At 27.9% G+C, this 16,704-nt stretch overlaps 1 protein-coding gene across 1 annotated transcript; it reads right to left on the bottom strand.

The window, feature by feature from the left end:
• Positions 1–1,836: 1,836 nt before the first annotated feature.
• On the bottom strand, positions 1,837–16,305 carry LOC134837927 (protein trachealess-like). Its single transcript, XM_063853323.1, has 13 exons — positions 16,145–16,305; positions 15,960–15,992; positions 14,599–14,646; positions 10,958–11,199; positions 8,266–8,432; positions 6,136–6,304; positions 4,475–4,596; positions 4,251–4,331; positions 3,928–4,121; positions 3,759–3,865; positions 3,125–3,699; positions 2,349–2,598; positions 1,837–2,291 (listed from the first exon to the last, which is right to left on the bottom strand). Exons 1-13 carry the CDS (start codon positions 16,303–16,305, stop codon positions 1,837–1,839), a joined length of 2,604 nt encoding a protein of 867 aa, XP_063709393.1.
• Between the last annotated feature and the right edge of the window lie 399 nt (positions 16,306–16,704).

The following is a 16,704-nucleotide window of genomic DNA, read 5'->3' as shown; positions in this document are numbered from 1 at the left end:
GACTTGAGAAAAAACAACGATTTTTGCTCCTCATATGACTTAAAATCGTTGTTGTTTTTTTATTTCTTCAAAAATCGAGGAGATATGCATGGAAATTATCTTCAGAATGAATATTTATTCAATTTTAGCTTTGAAATCCATCAAATATGGGTTGAAACTTGACTTGAGAAAAAACAACGATTTTTGCTCCTCATATATTAAAATCGTTGTTTTTTTTATTTCTTCAAAAATCGAGGAGATATGCATGGAAATTATCTTCAGAATGAATATTTATTCAATTTTAGCTTTGAAATCCATCAAATATGGGTTGAAACTTGACTTGAGAAAAAACAACGATTTTTGCTCCTCATATATTAAAATCGTTGTTTTTTTTATTTCTTCAAAAATCGAGGAGATATGCATGGAAATTATCTTCAGAATGAATATTTATTCAATTTTAGCTTTGAAATCCATCAAATATGGGTTGAAACTTGACTTGAGAAAAAACAACGATTTTTGCTCCTCATATATTAAAATCGTTGTTTTTTTATTTCTTCAAAAATCGAGGAGATATGCATGGAAATTATCTTCAGAATGAATATTTATTCAATTTTAGCTTTGAAATCCATCAAATATGGGTTGAAACTTGACTTGAGAAAAAACAACGATTTTTGCTCCTCATATGATAAAATCGTTGTTTTTTTATTTCTTCAAAAATCGAGGAGATATGCATGGAAATTATCTTCAGAATGAATATTTATTCAATTTTAGCTTTGAAATCCATCAAATATGGGTTGAAACTTGACTTGAGAAAAAACAACGATTTTTGCTCCTCATATGATAAAATCGTTGTTTTTTTTATTTCTTCAAAAATCGAGGAGATATGCATGGAAATTATCTTCAGAATGAATATTTATTCAATTTTAGCTTTGAAATCCATCAAATATGGGTTGAAACTTGACTTGAGAAAAAACAACGATTTTTGCTCCTCATATGATAAAATCGTTGTTTTTTTATTTCTTCAAAAATCGAGGAGATATGCATGGAAATTATCTTCAGAATGAATATTTATTCAATTTTAGCTTTGAAATCCATCAAATATGGGTTGAAACTTGACTTGAGAAAAAACAACGATTTTTGCTCCTCATATGATAAAATCGTTGTTTTTTTATTTCTTCAAAAATCGAGGAGATATGCATGGAAATTATCTTCAGAATGAATATTTATTCAATTTTAGCTTTGAAATCCATCAAATATGGGTTGAAACTTGACTTGAGAAAAAACAACGATTTTTGCTCCTCATATGATAAAATCGTTGTTTTTTTATTTCTTCAAAAATCGAGGAGATATGCATGGAAATTATCTTCAGAATGAATATTTATTCAATTTTAGCTTTGAAATTCATCTAAAATGGTTGAAACTTGACTTGAGAAAAAACAACGATTTTTGCTCCTCATATGATAAAATCGTTGTTTTTTTTATTTCTTCAAAAATCGAGGAGATATGCATGGAAATTATCTTCAGAATGAATATTTATTCAATTTTAGCTTTGAAATCCATCAAAAGTTGATTAAAACTTGACTTGAAAAATCTGAAGACCGTTTTTCTTCTTTTTCGAATATTCGGTCATGAAAAAAAAAATTTTTTTTATTTCTTTAAAAATTTTTGTAATATGAAACATTTTTTCCCTAATTGCATTTGCCTAATGATTTTTTTATTGCAATTATTCCTAATTTTATTCTAACTACCTTTGATTTTCATTTTTTTTTATGTGTCGAGGAAGAGTTTCCAATTATTTTAAAAAGTTAAAAATAAATAACAAATTAAACGAAAAATTTCAACAATTCAAAAAAAAATTTAAGTCGGCGTCGAATACCATCCCTGTCCTTTGTGATACAAATGAAATCCCGTTGGATGCGGAAAGTATTGCGATTGATCGATTGCACTGCTGTAACTATCGGCAATTGAACTGTGCATCGCTGCAGCTGCTGAATACGCCTGTGGCTTCAATGGCAATGGCGGCAACGACGATTCCGAAGAATTTTGCTCCGAATAAACTGAAGAAATGTACGAATCGTATGTCGACGAATGTTTATTGGCGACATGATGCGAGGAAGAATCACGAGGAGACACCGAAGATGGGGGCGTCATTGCACTTTGATACTCCATTGCGGCGGATGAATATGTTCCGTAAGCGGAAACGAGATTCGTGAATGCATCTGAGGGTTTTTGATGATGTAAAGTTGTGTATTGCGTATCGTAAGAGGATTCACTGCCCGGGGGAGTTGGTAATGCACTTGATTGAATCGTTTCTAAAAAGATTTTTATTAAAATTTCAATTTTTTATTGAAAAATATGAAAAAATTTACCTGGATAGAAGCTTCCATTACCCGATCGAGACGTTGTAGCACGAATAACACTCTCACGATTTGCGTAAAGTTGTCGTAACAAAGCTGTAGCAGGCATTGGAGCGCCTGTTTGTTGATGAAAATGTCCTGTATTGCTCCAAGATTTCTCGGGACTTTGCTGCGCTTGTTGTTGATGCTTCAAAAGTGTGTCTGTACTGAAATCTGTTGTCGATGGCAAATGTTTTGACATTGCAGTTTCCAAATCTTTCACCTAAAAATCAAAAAAAATCAAAATTTTGTCTTTATGGCCTCCAAAAATTTTTGAGCTTTTTGTCCCATTTCAAAAGTTTGTGTTTTTTCATAATTTTTTTTTTAATTTTCAAGAATTTTTATATTGAAAAAAAAAAATTCAACATAAATTTTCTTCGTAAATAATTTTTCAAAAAAAAAAAATTCAAAATTTTTCCTAAATAAAAAAATATTTTTCAAAACATTATTTTTCGTAATTTTTAAAAAAAAATATTTTTTAAAATTTTTTCAAAAAGTTATTTTTTTAAATTTTTAAAAAAATTATTTTTAAATTTTTAAAAAAATTATTTTTTAAATTTTTAAAAAAATTATTTTTTAAATTTTTAAAAAAAATATTTTGAAAAAATAAAAACAAATTGAAATTTAGTTTGAATTTTATCATTCTGTATGAAAAAGTTTTTAATTTTGAAAAAAAGTTTTTTGGGTTCGAAAAAAAAGTTCGAAATAAATTTTAAGCGGCATAAACTTTTAAAAAAATAATTTTTTACCGAAGTTTCTGCTCGATTACTTTCATCCGCTCCTCCATTTTCTTCAATATTCGCAATTTTTGCACTTGAAACTCCTTCATTTTCCTCTTCTTCCTTCGTCGTTGGCACGTACTTGACTTTTCTCTTTCTTCCTCGTGTACTTTGCTGTGGCTCAGTAACTTTTTCTGTTGCTAAATTTAAATTCGTTGTATTTCCATCGCCTCCATTGACAGCATTTGCTCTTCGACTTTGTCGTTCCTCCCTACTTTTTGCCTTTGAAGACTTCAAATCTGTCGAATTTCGTGCATTTCTTCCGTTATTTCCCTCATTCGATGGACCGCTACCTGGCGAATCTGAACTATGTTCCATGCGAGACGTTTCCATATCTTCCAATTTCACGGAATCCATTTGGCAAGTGTCTAAAATGAGATTTGCGTTTTCTTTGCGACTCACAACGTAGTTGACACAAATGATATTTTGCTCATCAGCGTTCTTCGAACTGCAAATAACCGTCGCGCATGTTTGAATCCATGTGTATCCGCCGTTTTTGTTCATAATTCGATAGTAATGTGTGAGAACTTGTCCTTTGTTGATCACTAAAAAAATATTTTTTGATAAATTTTTATGTAAAAAGTGAAAAATAAGGAAAACTTACAATCAGTATGACATTTTCTGAGTTTTGAAGCATCTTCACCGTGACATAAGGAATAAATACTTCGCCCCAAGAGCTCTTCAGGAGTATATTCTAACAAATCTGTAACTCTAAAAATTAAAATTTTCATTAAAAATAAATTTTTTTCAATTTTTTGATAAATTTACATTACCTTGGTTCACAATGCGCAATGGTAAAGTCAAAATTAATTCTTGTAACGAACATATCGCACTCTAACCTTATCTCATGAATCGATGGCGGAGGTAAAGCAACAGCTAATCCAACAATTCCCATCAATTGTGGTTGTGACTTTTTAGATTGTGTGAAATTGTATTGCGTTCGGAGACGACAAAGTACCAAAACGACCTAAAATTGAAAAAAAAAATTTTAAATTTTTTCATCTAATTTTCAATTTTTCATGCAAATCCCAAACTTTAAATCCTATTCTACGATCATGCGGAGAAAAAAACTCTTTGTCAAAAGTGATTTACGTACCACATAATGATTCGATGTCGTTTTACCGCCTTTCCCGCCCGGATTGACAACCGTTAATTTTTCGCTTGCCTCTTCCGACGCCTGTGAGAAACAAGTTTCATTCAAAAAATTTTAAGTTTTTCCTAATTTTAATTTTTCCGATTTTTTTTTTTTAATTACTTTTTAATTGATTTTCACGAAATTCCCTCAAAATAAAAATATTATTAATGAAAATTCAAACTCACCCGATATCCAGAAGATTTGAAATGACATCCTCTTTTTGTTAAAGTTGATTTCATTCTGATGCAAAATGCTCGATCGTAGCCTTTGTAAGCACTATTTGAGCTTAATGTCATTTGAGCAGCAACTGAAAAAATAAAAAAATAGATTTTTGTATGAAATTGTACGAAATTAATCGATTTTCGGTTCAAAACATTTTTTTGTTTAAAATTCACAACTCGCAATCAAGCAAATAGAGACGTGCTCAGTCCATTTATTTATTTTTTTTTTGTTTGTTGTTTTGACGTTTGTGAGGAATTCCCCGAAATAAAAAAAATGAACAAATTTTTTAAAGTTGTCAAGAAATAAAAAAGTTAAACGCATTTTGATTTTTTTTAATGATATTCAGAAAATCGAATTTACAAAAAAATAAATTTTTTATATTTTTAAGAATTTTTAAAATATTTAAATATAATAAAAAATATTTTTAGATAATTTTTTTATATTTTTAAGAATTTTTAAAATATTTTTTTATAATCTTGAATATTTTTAGAAATTATCTTTTAAATAATTTTTTTTTAAATTATTAAAGTTCTGTTATAAATTTTCAAAATTATTTCAAAAATAAATATTTATTCAAATAAATTTTATTTTCATTGGAAAAATTATAAATTTTATTTTTTTTATAAAAATTTTAAATTTTTTTTTAATTTTTTGAAAATTTATTTATTTTTTATGAAAATTTTTAATTTTTTCTTTTAAATTTTTTTTTTTTTATAAAAATTTCTAATTTTATTTTTTTTAATAAAAAAATTATTTTTTCAAAATTTAAAAATGTTTAAAATACATTTTTAAAAAAATGCATGAAATTTGTTTGAACTTTTTTTTTAATTTTTTTAACTCGAATAAATTTTTTAAAGCAAAAATATCAAAGACAGACAACAAAACGGGCAAATTCCATAATTTTCATTGAAAAATCTCTCAAAAAAAACCTTAAAATTGTCCTTCAATTAACCAAATCGATAAATTGGAACAAATGCACGAGACAAAACAACCGATGAAGAAACGTAAAGTAGATCACACATGTCCTGCTTTTTCGTTTCGTCATGCATTCGGATCTTCATTATGATTCAAGTCTTCAACTCTTTTGTGTCGCTTTTGTGTGTTTCCGAGCAAGAAGTCGCTCACGTATGAAGAAAATGACTTTCCCACGTCGTCTCGTGTGTTCAAGTTCATTGTCTCTCTTCCTTGTTCTTGAACGAAAATGGAATTTGATGATCAAAGTTTTTGTTCATTCACATTTTTTTTTTTTGGGAAAAAGCTTGAAAAGGTGGTCAATGTCGAGTCACGTTTTGTGCTCTACACGTCTTGTCTGTGTGTTTTTTGTGTGAAAATGTGAGAAAGGGGATTGTTTTTGTGTGCTCGGAATATTCATCTCGTGCAATTTTCTATGATTTTATTATTACTACCTCCGTTCGTACGACGCGTCGTGCACGCATTTAACTTTCTTTTAATTTTCAACTCACGTCACATCGACACACACACACACACACACATGGCAGACAAATAATTTTTCCTCGCAGGAAGTTGTAAGCACATCCAAAATCAATTGTTTTTCAGCTCAGACAAACATTGGGTCAATGAATGAGAAACACGTCGCCATCGTCGATTTGTAGGTCAAACTTACCGTCTGGATTGTTCGTGCCATGAGATGATCCCGGCTCGTCTGAATGTATCGAATGCGGCGAATTCATTCCCGTATTTCCGCTGGCGAGACTTAAGCCAAGTTGCTCGGCGATTTCTGCATGATCTCCGTGATGCACATAGTCGAAGATGGAGCTGCCTGTCATTTCAACCTAAAAAAAATTAAAGAAATTATTTTTATTAAAAATTTAAAAAAATATTTTTTAAAAAATTATTTAAATTTGTTTTTTTTATGAAAATTAATGAATTTTAATTAAAAATTAAAAAAAAATTATTAAATTATTAAAATATTAAAATTATTAAAAATTTAAAAAAACAATTTTTTTTTTGATTCAATGAAAATTTTTGATTTTTTTTTATCAAAATTTAATTTAAAAAAATTAGCCATTTTTATAATTTTTCACACAACACAAGCCAAAAATAAGAACACAGGCGTGGTTAACAACTTCTCTCACATAAGGCACATCAACAAGGCGCAGATCAAAAATTATATATTTCACACCATTTTTCTTCGTTTTTTTTTTTATTCCAGCCTTGCTTGCACTGTTTCATTCACTCCTTCGTTCGTTCATCATCATGCAGTAACGTGAGGCTTCTTGTGCTTCAAAAACGAAAGCGCATGCGTTTTCTTTCTCGTTTCATGCAAAAATCGACTTTTTTCTGTAAAAATCGAGTAAAAATTGAAAATTTTGCAACTTTTCAAGAAACAATTAAGGAAAAGTTGTTTTTCTTCAGACCATAGAAGAAAAAAAAATTAAAAAAAAGAAGAAGTGACAAACCCAAAATAAAAATAATGTTCTCACAATGCATTGGTCGGAATATAAATTGGCTCATTTTGGATTCAATTGCATCGATTGACTTTTTTTTCGTTGGTTCACAAACAAGCTCGATGGCGATAAAAACTGGGTGCAGTCTTGGCATGAAATGCAGAAAAATGCAATTTTGATGATTGGAACGACGAAATTAGGTGTGAAAGTGTGACTTTGTAACGGAATGCGAACAAAAAATTAACCAAAAAAAATTTTATGGTTGGAAAATTTAAATTTTTTTATCGTCTTATAAGAAATTATGAAAATTTTATCAATTTCTTTCTATAAAAAAATATTTTTTGTTAGTTTTATCGGAAATTTTTATAAAATTTTTATTTAAATTTTTTTTTTTTTTTGAGAAAAATATTTCGTTCATGAAAAATGTCTTTTAATACAATAGATGATCAAATTTTGACTTTATTCTGAAGAAAATTTTGAAATTTTTTTAATCTTTTCAAATTTTTTGTTTTTTTTATTATATTTTTTTTATCATCAAAAATTTCACTCAATAAATCTAAATTAAAAATTTTCAACTTTTTTTAAAAAAATTATTTTAAATATTTATTTTAATTTTTTTTTTAATTATTTTTTTTTATATTTTTTAAAAAATTTTCCTTTAAAAAATTGAAATTTATTTAAATTTTTTTTTTAAATTTTTATTTTAATTATTTTTTTTTTAATTTTTTAAAAAGTTACTTTTTCAAGTGAACGAAATTTTCTTTAATTTAAAACAAAAACACGCAGCAGACGTCTAAATTTCCTCTCAAATATTGATTTTCCTAAAATTTTCCTCGTTCTAACAACAAAAATATTTATCAGACGGGACTTTACTTGCAACATAGTCTCTACTTCGTTCGTTATTATTATCATGTGAAACAATTTCTTTCTTATGTGATGATGATGTGTTTTCCTTCCTCGACAAAAGCCGACGTGATCGAAATATTTATTAATTTTTGTGCTACCAGAGACATTCAATTTTCTAACTTTTTGTGAGAAATCTAACAAAATTTTCTATTTTTATCAAATTTTTAACTAAAAATATTCAAAAAATCAAATTTTGAGATTCGTTCTCTCGAAATTTCATATTTTTTCATTTGTTGAAGTAACTAAAAAAAAATCGATTCCTAATTCCATTCACCGTCGATTTTTATATAAACGAAAAATAATTTCATGCAGATCACGTACCATCGTTGTATCCTGCGTAAAACTCACTTTTTTCGGGTAAATAAATAATAAAAATAACCGAAATGATGGTTTTTGATGGCTTCCTTCGCCGAGTCCGACAAAAATGGCGTTCGACTCACCTGTGACAATCCGAGATAAATTGAAACTGTCTCCGAAATGTACAAAAAGCGTCCGTCAGCAGCGACAGCCAACGCAAATCCATCTAAACTTTGGAGAATGTGCGTTCCTTGATGTTGTTCGAACAGTTCGACAGCCATTCCCGCAGCGGTACGACGTGCTGATGCACCTAATTGACGAAGAAAGAGAGAAAATTAAGTTAGAAAAGTGTTAATTGACTCAATGAAGTTGTTTCCGCAATTAACTGAGGACAGGGGAACGTCAAATATTTGCAAATTGAACGACATTAATCATTATTAATTTATGACTTCTGGCAATTTATCGATGCAAATCACAATATTTGTCAAAGAGAGAAGACAAAAAATTGAACAATCGAGATAAGGAGCAATTTTTTCTCTAATTTTGTCATATTTCATGCCGCATGTCGATTGTTTGTCTCGCTCCTCTCGATGGAAGGGGAAAAGCGAGACAATAGATGATAAATTATGATATTCTTGCGTAACTTTACAAGAAACACGATAATAATAATAAAATAACATGTTGATATGCCACAGCACATATTTTGTCACATATGTTTCGTTTTGGCGATAAATCAAACTCTCCGAACGAAAATTTCCTTGGACTTGGTTTCCTCGTATCGATTCGTAGAGGAAATAAATCATCGCTCCAACAACATCTTGGACACGTGAAAATTTTTGGTCTCAGCTGTTTTGATGTTTTTCTTTTGCTTGAAGAATGAAAAATAAGAAAAAATCTTCGAAAAAATTGGTAAGTTTTAATTTTTCTTTAAGTTTTTTTTTAATTTTTTTTTTTTTTTTTATTTTATTTTATTTTTTTTAATTTTATTTTTTTTTTAATTTTATTTTTTTTTTAATTTTTTAATTTTTTTTTTAAATTTTTCTTTAATTTTATTTTTTTTTAATTTTAATTTTTGAATAATTCTAATTCAAAATAATTTTTCTGATAAAAAAATCAAAATTCAGAAGCATGAAAAAAATAAAAAAATTAAAATTTTAAAAATCAATTTTAAATTTGAAAATATAAAATTTTATAACTTTTTACAAACATCATTAGAAAAAAAATAAAATTTTGTTATTAAAAAAATTTTCACCTTTTTCTTAAATTTTCTGTTCTTCAAGTCAAATCTATAACCGAAAAACATCACAAGCAAAAATATTTTCTTTAATAATAAAAATAACACTAATAATAACGCCGTTTATTGTCCAGCTTTATATTCTCTTTATGTTCCTTTATGTGCCTCTTTATGTGTTTATTTACCTATGCCGAGTAATAATCGTAACAATAACAAAAAATATTATTTTTCTTTTTAGGTATTTCTCGACACAAAAAGGCAATTCCTGTTCATAAGTCTGGATCGAAGACGAAAAAGAGACCTTGAAGAACAATTCAAGCCGAACTAAAGCAGCTGATGTTGAATATATTTGTCGTAAAAGAGAATTTCTCCTGACCAAAGGGCATTTTTCGACATATTTATTCAATTTGGAAATCCTCGCCTGTCGTACCGAACGAGGGTGCAATGAAATGGAAAATCATAATAAAGTGTGTGGGTGCAATTTTTCGTTATGAATTATAGGAGGAAAAAAATAATAATAAAATTTTTATTATTAGAAATGGAACGAAGGTGCAAGAAGAACAGGGAAAGGTCATGAATAGAAATTGCACTTTAAATGTGACTTATGGACAAAGTTAACGATGTCATAAGGAGACTTTGGAATGAAAAATTGTTTATGCAATTGGATTAGATGGAGAAATGATGATAAATGACGAAATTTGTGTTGTGAAATGGACTTTTCTTATTCTTAAGAAGGTTGGATTTGGACAAGGATTTGCATAAATTGGGTAATTTTTGATTTTAAGCTAATTTTTATGCACAATTTGAGACTTTATTGTCTCATTTTTCAAGAAAATTGGAGAAATTGCTTAAGCCAGGTAATTCGGGAGTTGAAATTAGTTTTTTGTAACATTCGACAAACACTGCTTTCTATATTTCCATGCGGCGTCAAGATTCTAAGCGCTCTGTTTTGAATTTTTTGTAGTGCTTTAATTTCTTCTTTTCTATTCAGGTACAGTATTGAGCTGCAGTAGTCGATATGGGCTCCAACCATGCATTTGTACAAAGTCAATTTCGTTTCGTGTGGAAATTTTTTCCTGTTTCTGTTTAGAAAACCAACCATTTTTGCCATTTTTTGCTTAACATGTTCTGCGTTCTTTTTTAAATTAAGTTTGTCATCGATTATCACACCAAGGTATTTCGTTTCCTTCACGATTTCAATATCACAGTTTGAAAAAATGTTCCCTTAAATTTCTTGCCCTAAAAATATTTATTTTTATGATTACAACGTCTTTAATTATCATTCAGTACATCACTTTGGTACAAATTTCCGTTCATTAAAACCCGTAAATACCGAAAAAATGTTAATTTCGTTTATCGATTATATTTTTATTGGATTTTCTCTTGGTCATTGAAACAATCAACGTACAGGAGAAAGGGATAATGTTCATCAAGAATGCAGAAAATAATGATGATTATCCTTTTATGACACGAAATAAGCTTATTTTTTCCCTTTTATGTCTTTCTCTTCGTTTCTTGCACTTGCATCAGGGGAATTTTCATTTTATTTCTCTTTTATGACGATTCTTGCACTTTTCGAACATAAAAATAAAATTACTTACTTTTCAATATTTTGCTGCTCGTTGAGAGCGAATCACGAGTCCACGATGGATCTCCGTGCTGCGAAAAATCACGCAACTTTAGGTAACTAATTGTCAGTCTTATGATGGATGCCTTGTCAAGTTGACTCGTAATCGCAGCGGGAAGCGGCAACATCTTCGCCAACTCGTAAAATTCGTAATTTTCCTTGCCTCGACGATTTCTTGCTGCATCGCGACTTTTCTCCTTTCGTAATTCCAAAATGCTAAAAATTAAAAAAAAAATTAAATTAATTAATTTATTCTGTACAAAATCAATTTTTTATAGAAAAATATTTATAAAATTCATGCAAAGCCAATTTTAAATTTTTTTATTTTTTTTTTTAAAAAAGTTAAAATTTTAACCGATCAAAAATTTAATATCTAAAAAAATTCTACAAAAATTTCATCTTTCAGGAGGTCTTTCATTCATCATCCATTCACTCATTCATCAAAATCGTTAATTTATGGTTTTGAATGAAAAAAATCTTTAAAAAAATGTTTTGTCAGTTCACACTTTAACTCGCTACGTAATCCGGATTACTTTGCTTTTTATCGTAAAATCTCAAGATATAATTAAATTTTATTCAAATTTGATCTATTTCATTCATTCAATGTCGATTTGCAAGTCATTGTTGTTGTTTTTCGTGTGAAAACATCAACAAATAAACACAAAAAAAAAAATCGAGGTAAGCCACGGTATTCGAAATTCATTAAAAAAGCAACGAGGTGTGAAATCGAAAATCAAGATTAATTTTATGATTTTTAATTTTTTTTTACTTTTTTCTATTTCACTCCAAGTTTAAAGTTTTTTTTTAAGACACAAAAAACAGTAAAAGTTAACTTTTGTGGTCGATTAATTATTTCAAAAACTACACAAAAAAAATGTTGGAAAAAAATTCAAAAATATAATTTGTCAACGTGCCGTGGATCAATAATCGGTTCTGGCTTGTGTGTAACAGGTTGATTATTAGAAAATTGATTATAGGCGCTGTACAAATCCTGATTCGGTACCAACCAGGAATGCGCGAAACTGCCAGGATTGCCCGGCGATTGGGATGAAATGCGATGCGGATGTTGTTGGGCATGATGATGGTAGCCCATGTAGTCCATTGCCATTGCAGCGGAGTAAGGAAGCATTTTTAATTTATTTTTTCACTTTTTTCAAATTTTTTTTTAAGTTTTTAATGAAATTTTATCATTTTAAAATTTTAAGATTTTAACACTAAAAAAAGTATTTTAATTTAAAATTTTTGATTTTTTTTTTACTTTTTCAGCCAATTTTATTAAAGTTTTATTATTTAAGTTCAAAATTGATTTTAAGATATTAAAAAATTTGACAGTTTAGTTTTTAATTTTTAATACAAAACTTTTGAAAAGTTCTTAATTTTTATAAATTTAATTCAATATTTATTATTTATTTCAACACTTTTTGATTTAAAATTTTGATAAATTTAAGTTTTTTCACATGAAAAATTTAAATTTTTTTTTTGATCTTAAAAAGTTCAAATTTTTTACACAAGATGGCGTATTTTTGCTCTTCAGTTTTGGGTTTTCAACATTTTTTATAAAAATTTTATCACTTAATTTCAAATTATTTTTTAAAAAATCTTCAATGTTTAATTTTTTAACATAAAAAGAAATTTTTAAATTTTCTTTTTTTATTTTTTCTGATCTATAGATCTTTAAAAGTTTAAATTTTTGACACAAGAGGGAGTTTAGTTTTTGATCTTTAACTTTTATCCTGATTTTAATTGATTTTTTTTTTTATTTTAGTTCAACACTTGAGTGACTTTATTGATTTTTTGGTTCGTGATAAAATATTATCCGTGAAAAAAATCGCATAAATTTGTAGAGCAGTCACAATTTAATCAAAAATTCTATGCACATCGCCCGAACAATGCACAGACTATCTCCTCTCCGGCAGTTATCTACGATGATAGTAGCCTCGTCGTGCATGATGATGGAAGGACAGTAGGTACGAAAAAAAATTGTATCAATCAGCTGACTCTCTTTTTATTATTATTTTTAGAGCAAGAGGAAAAGTAGAGGAACAGAAAAAAACGTCGAATACTGAAAACGTCGAGGAATACGTGCGATATTAATCCCGTCACAAATGTAACTGCATGATGCTGATACACTTGGAACCACACATAACCTACATAGGTTTGAGAGTTGAGGCCCTTTTTCCCCGTATACGTCGCATACGTTGGGGTGTTGTTGGCGACGAAGCCGCTTCTCGTACGACGATAGCATTACAAATTAGTTTTTTGGGAAAGGAAATTCCTCTACTACTCGCACACACACGTGATCGTATCGTGTCAAATCGGTGAATGGGCGTTACGTGACTTTATGCCGCAACACAGCCAAAAAATGTACTTAACAAGCGAGAGATGCTTGCGAGAAGAAGAAAGTCTCCCGTATAGACGAGAGTTGTTGTTGTTGTTATTATTATTTTTGTTGTACATAAGTATTATATGATGATAGTCAATATAAGAGAACGTGATTGGTTTTAACAATTTTCTGATATAAAAACCACGCCTCGAACAACAACAACCCAAAACAACTCTCGACTCTTAAGTAGAAACACGTTTCGTCTCGTACAGCCAGAGAGAGATTATTATAATAAATGTCTCTACGTGCACATTGTAAAACGAACGCGCAAGGCAGCAGCAGCCGCCGTACAGAATGGTGTAAATATAATAAATATTCAGGACAGGACAGTGACTCAGGTCGATGTAAATAAATATTGGAACTATATTATACGGCACTTTATGTACGCGTCCTGTGTGTGTGATGTTATGGGAATTAAGGTGAAAAACTTTTTTTATATGATTTTTATGAAAATTCAAGATGAATCGAGCGATAAATTTGGGTTTCCAAGAATTTTGTGATTTATGGCTCGGAGACATTTGTTTTTGGTCATCAACAAGTAATCGTTTTTGTGACTTTGTAATTTTCTGGTAGATTTGACGAGGTTTCTCTTTTAAGATTTATTGTTCGTAAAGAGTAGATTTGAATAATTTCATCCTTTTTGACCTACATTAGTTCTATCAAATCAACTTTTGATCTTAAAAGATCTTGAGAATTTAAGATTTTTAACAATAGAGGGCGCTTTTTGATCTGTTGATCTTAAAAATTTTGTGAATTTAACTCCAGAGTGCGTCTTTTAATTTTTATGATTTTTTTTATTTTTATTTTCAAAATCTTAAGGAAATTTTTAAGATTTTTAAAAATTTAAGAAAAAATTTTTTTGGTGTTAAAATTTTATTCAATAGAATTTTTAAAATTTTCAAAAGATCTTAATAACTTTAAATTCTTAACTGTAGAGGGCGCTTTTTAATCATAAAAGTTTAAAATATTAACAATTTTTTAAAAAAAAACTTAATAGAAAAAAAAAATGTTAAAAAAATCTTAAAAAAATTTAAAATTTAACCCAAGAAGATATTTTTTTGATAAAAAGTTCAATATTTTTACTCAAGATGGCGTTTCTAATCTCTTAAGATCTTAAAAATTTTCTTACATAAACAATAACATAAATTTCATTAAATTTTTAATGAAAATCTAACACTTTAATCTAATAACTTTAAAAAAAAATAAATTAATAATCAATAAATTTCACTTACCGTTGATTTGCTGAACTCGCAGCTTGTACTTCTTCCAACGTTGGTTTTCTTCATTTGTTCCCAATCGATCAACACAGCAGCAGCAAAAACGGATAGAAAATAGAAATTTAAAGTGAAAGGTTACAACGTGCTTACTTGACCATATAAATTAAACATTTTATTAATTTTTTTTTTTTTTGTAATTTTAGAAAAACATCGTGAAAAGGTGTAAAAACTCGTCAAGAGGCGCCTGTATATCAAAACATAATTATTATCAACCAGTATTCTTAATTTATTCCAGACTCGATTCATCGAGCTCAGCACATGCTTAGATAAACGCGCGAGTAAGAGACAAATAAGACACCATACACATGTGACATGTCTAATAAAAATAGAAGAAGTTGAAGAAAAATAGTAATAAAAACTCGTATCTATATTTAATATTCAATTGACACGCCATCCCTTGAGATATTAATTCCGTCATATCATATCGCTCTCTCACATATTTAGCTTTTTTTTCTTCTACTTTGTAGCAATGTGACTTCACACAAAATTCTTGTCTTTTCCAATATCACGTTATTATTTTATTTATTTATGTTTTGAGATAATTTTTTATTATCATGAATTGAGCTTGATTTGTACAGTTAATTTAATTAAAAATGCACTTATGGGACAATTGATTGAAATATTTTCTTTTTCTGGAATCGTTTTGCTTAGCTGTCAACTTTTTTGAGTTGATGCAGAGACAATTAGTATGTAATGTTACTTTTTATGAAAAAAATATTTTTTGTAGTTTGATTGACTTGACATACATAAATGGTAAACTTTGAGATTTTGCCGCGTGTTTATTTCCTTAAAAAGATTTATTTTGATATAATTATTAATTTTTAATTAATTTTTGTTTTAGTTTATTTTTTTGTTCATTAAAATTCTGATATTTTAATTAAAAAATATTTTTTATACATATTTTAAAATAATTTAAAAAAAATATTTAAAATATTTCGTCTTAATTTTTAATTAATTTTTTTAATTCTTAATTAATAACCTTAATTTTTATTTTTTTAAAAAATAATTTTTTAAAATTTTTTTTAAAAAAATTAATTTTTTAAAAATTTTTATGTTTTACATTTATTTTTTTTTGTAATAAATTTTAATTTTTTAATAATTTTTAATTTTAAAAATAAATTATATAAAATATTTTTCACTTTTAAAATATTTTTTATTTTTTCTTTTTTGTTAAAATTTTCATGTTTTGAATTTTTATTTTTTTTTTAATTAATTTTTTTTATTTTTAAATAAAATTGATTTTTACACCTTTTTCGATATTTTTTTTTAAATAAATATTTTTTTTTTTATTTTTTTAATAATTTTTAAAAATTCACCTTTCAGCCCAACAAAAAGGATCTTCGCGATATCTGAAATAAATCACAAAAATTTAATTTTAATATTTTTCTTTCACTTTTTTTTCAATCAGCAACATTTAATGAAACATCAACCGACGGCACTTGCACAATTGTTCATAATTCACGTGCAAGAAACGCACGCAGGTAAGTAACGATCAACACACCTGTAGTATGAAAAACTTTGAGGAACATGTAAATCCATAGGAACACTGTAGTTTGAATGATGTGCAGCGGCAAAACCCGGATGATGTTCACTTCCAGGCATTCCGTGATGACTTAAAACAGCAGCCCAAGGCGATGCATACGATCCGCCATGGTGATCCATTTTTAATTTATTTTTTTTTTTAATTAATTAATTTTTTTTTAATATTTTTAATTTAAAATAATTTTTTAAAAATTCTTAAATTTTTTTCATATTTTTTTTTTAATTAATTTTATTCATAAACGTCAAAAATTTTTCTGACACTCGCGTAATAATTTTTTTTCTCGCAATTTTTTTCAGTGCAAATTCTGTATGCGAACCGCTTTCTTTGGATGCTTGTATGAAACTGACTGCCAAAAGTACTGCAATAAAATTTTAAGACAAGTACGCGCGCGGCACATCTCTTTTATTATATATTTTTGTATCGTACTTATATCACTCCCGTACAAATCTACGACGGAGTTGAGCAACAAGAAGCGCAATTGTTATACAAAATCTTGTTTCTACATACAGCATCCCATT

The sequence above is a fragment of the Culicoides brevitarsis genome, chromosome 1 (genome assembly GCF_036172545.1).
Source record: "Culicoides brevitarsis isolate CSIRO-B50_1 chromosome 1, AGI_CSIRO_Cbre_v1, whole genome shotgun sequence".
Lineage (NCBI taxonomy): Eukaryota > Metazoa > Arthropoda > Insecta > Diptera > Ceratopogonidae > Culicoides > Culicoides brevitarsis.
This window is presented reverse-complemented; position numbering and strand designations above follow the sequence as displayed.

Bases quoted from the DNA above. Each gene is read 5' to 3' on its own strand.
- LOC134837927 (XM_063853323.1), bottom strand. From the start codon at position 16,305: ATGGATCACCATGGCGGATCGTATGCATCGCCTTGGGCTGCTGTTTTA. The intron at 4,332-4,474 runs GTGAGTTTGAAT...TGTTTCTCACAG, and splicing joins TCAAATCTTCTGGATATCGG to GCGTCGGAAGAGGCAAGCGA. The intron at 3,866-3,927 runs GTAATGTAAATT...TTTAATTTTTAG, and splicing joins ATTGCGCATTGTGAACCAAG to AGTTACAGATTTGTTAGAAT.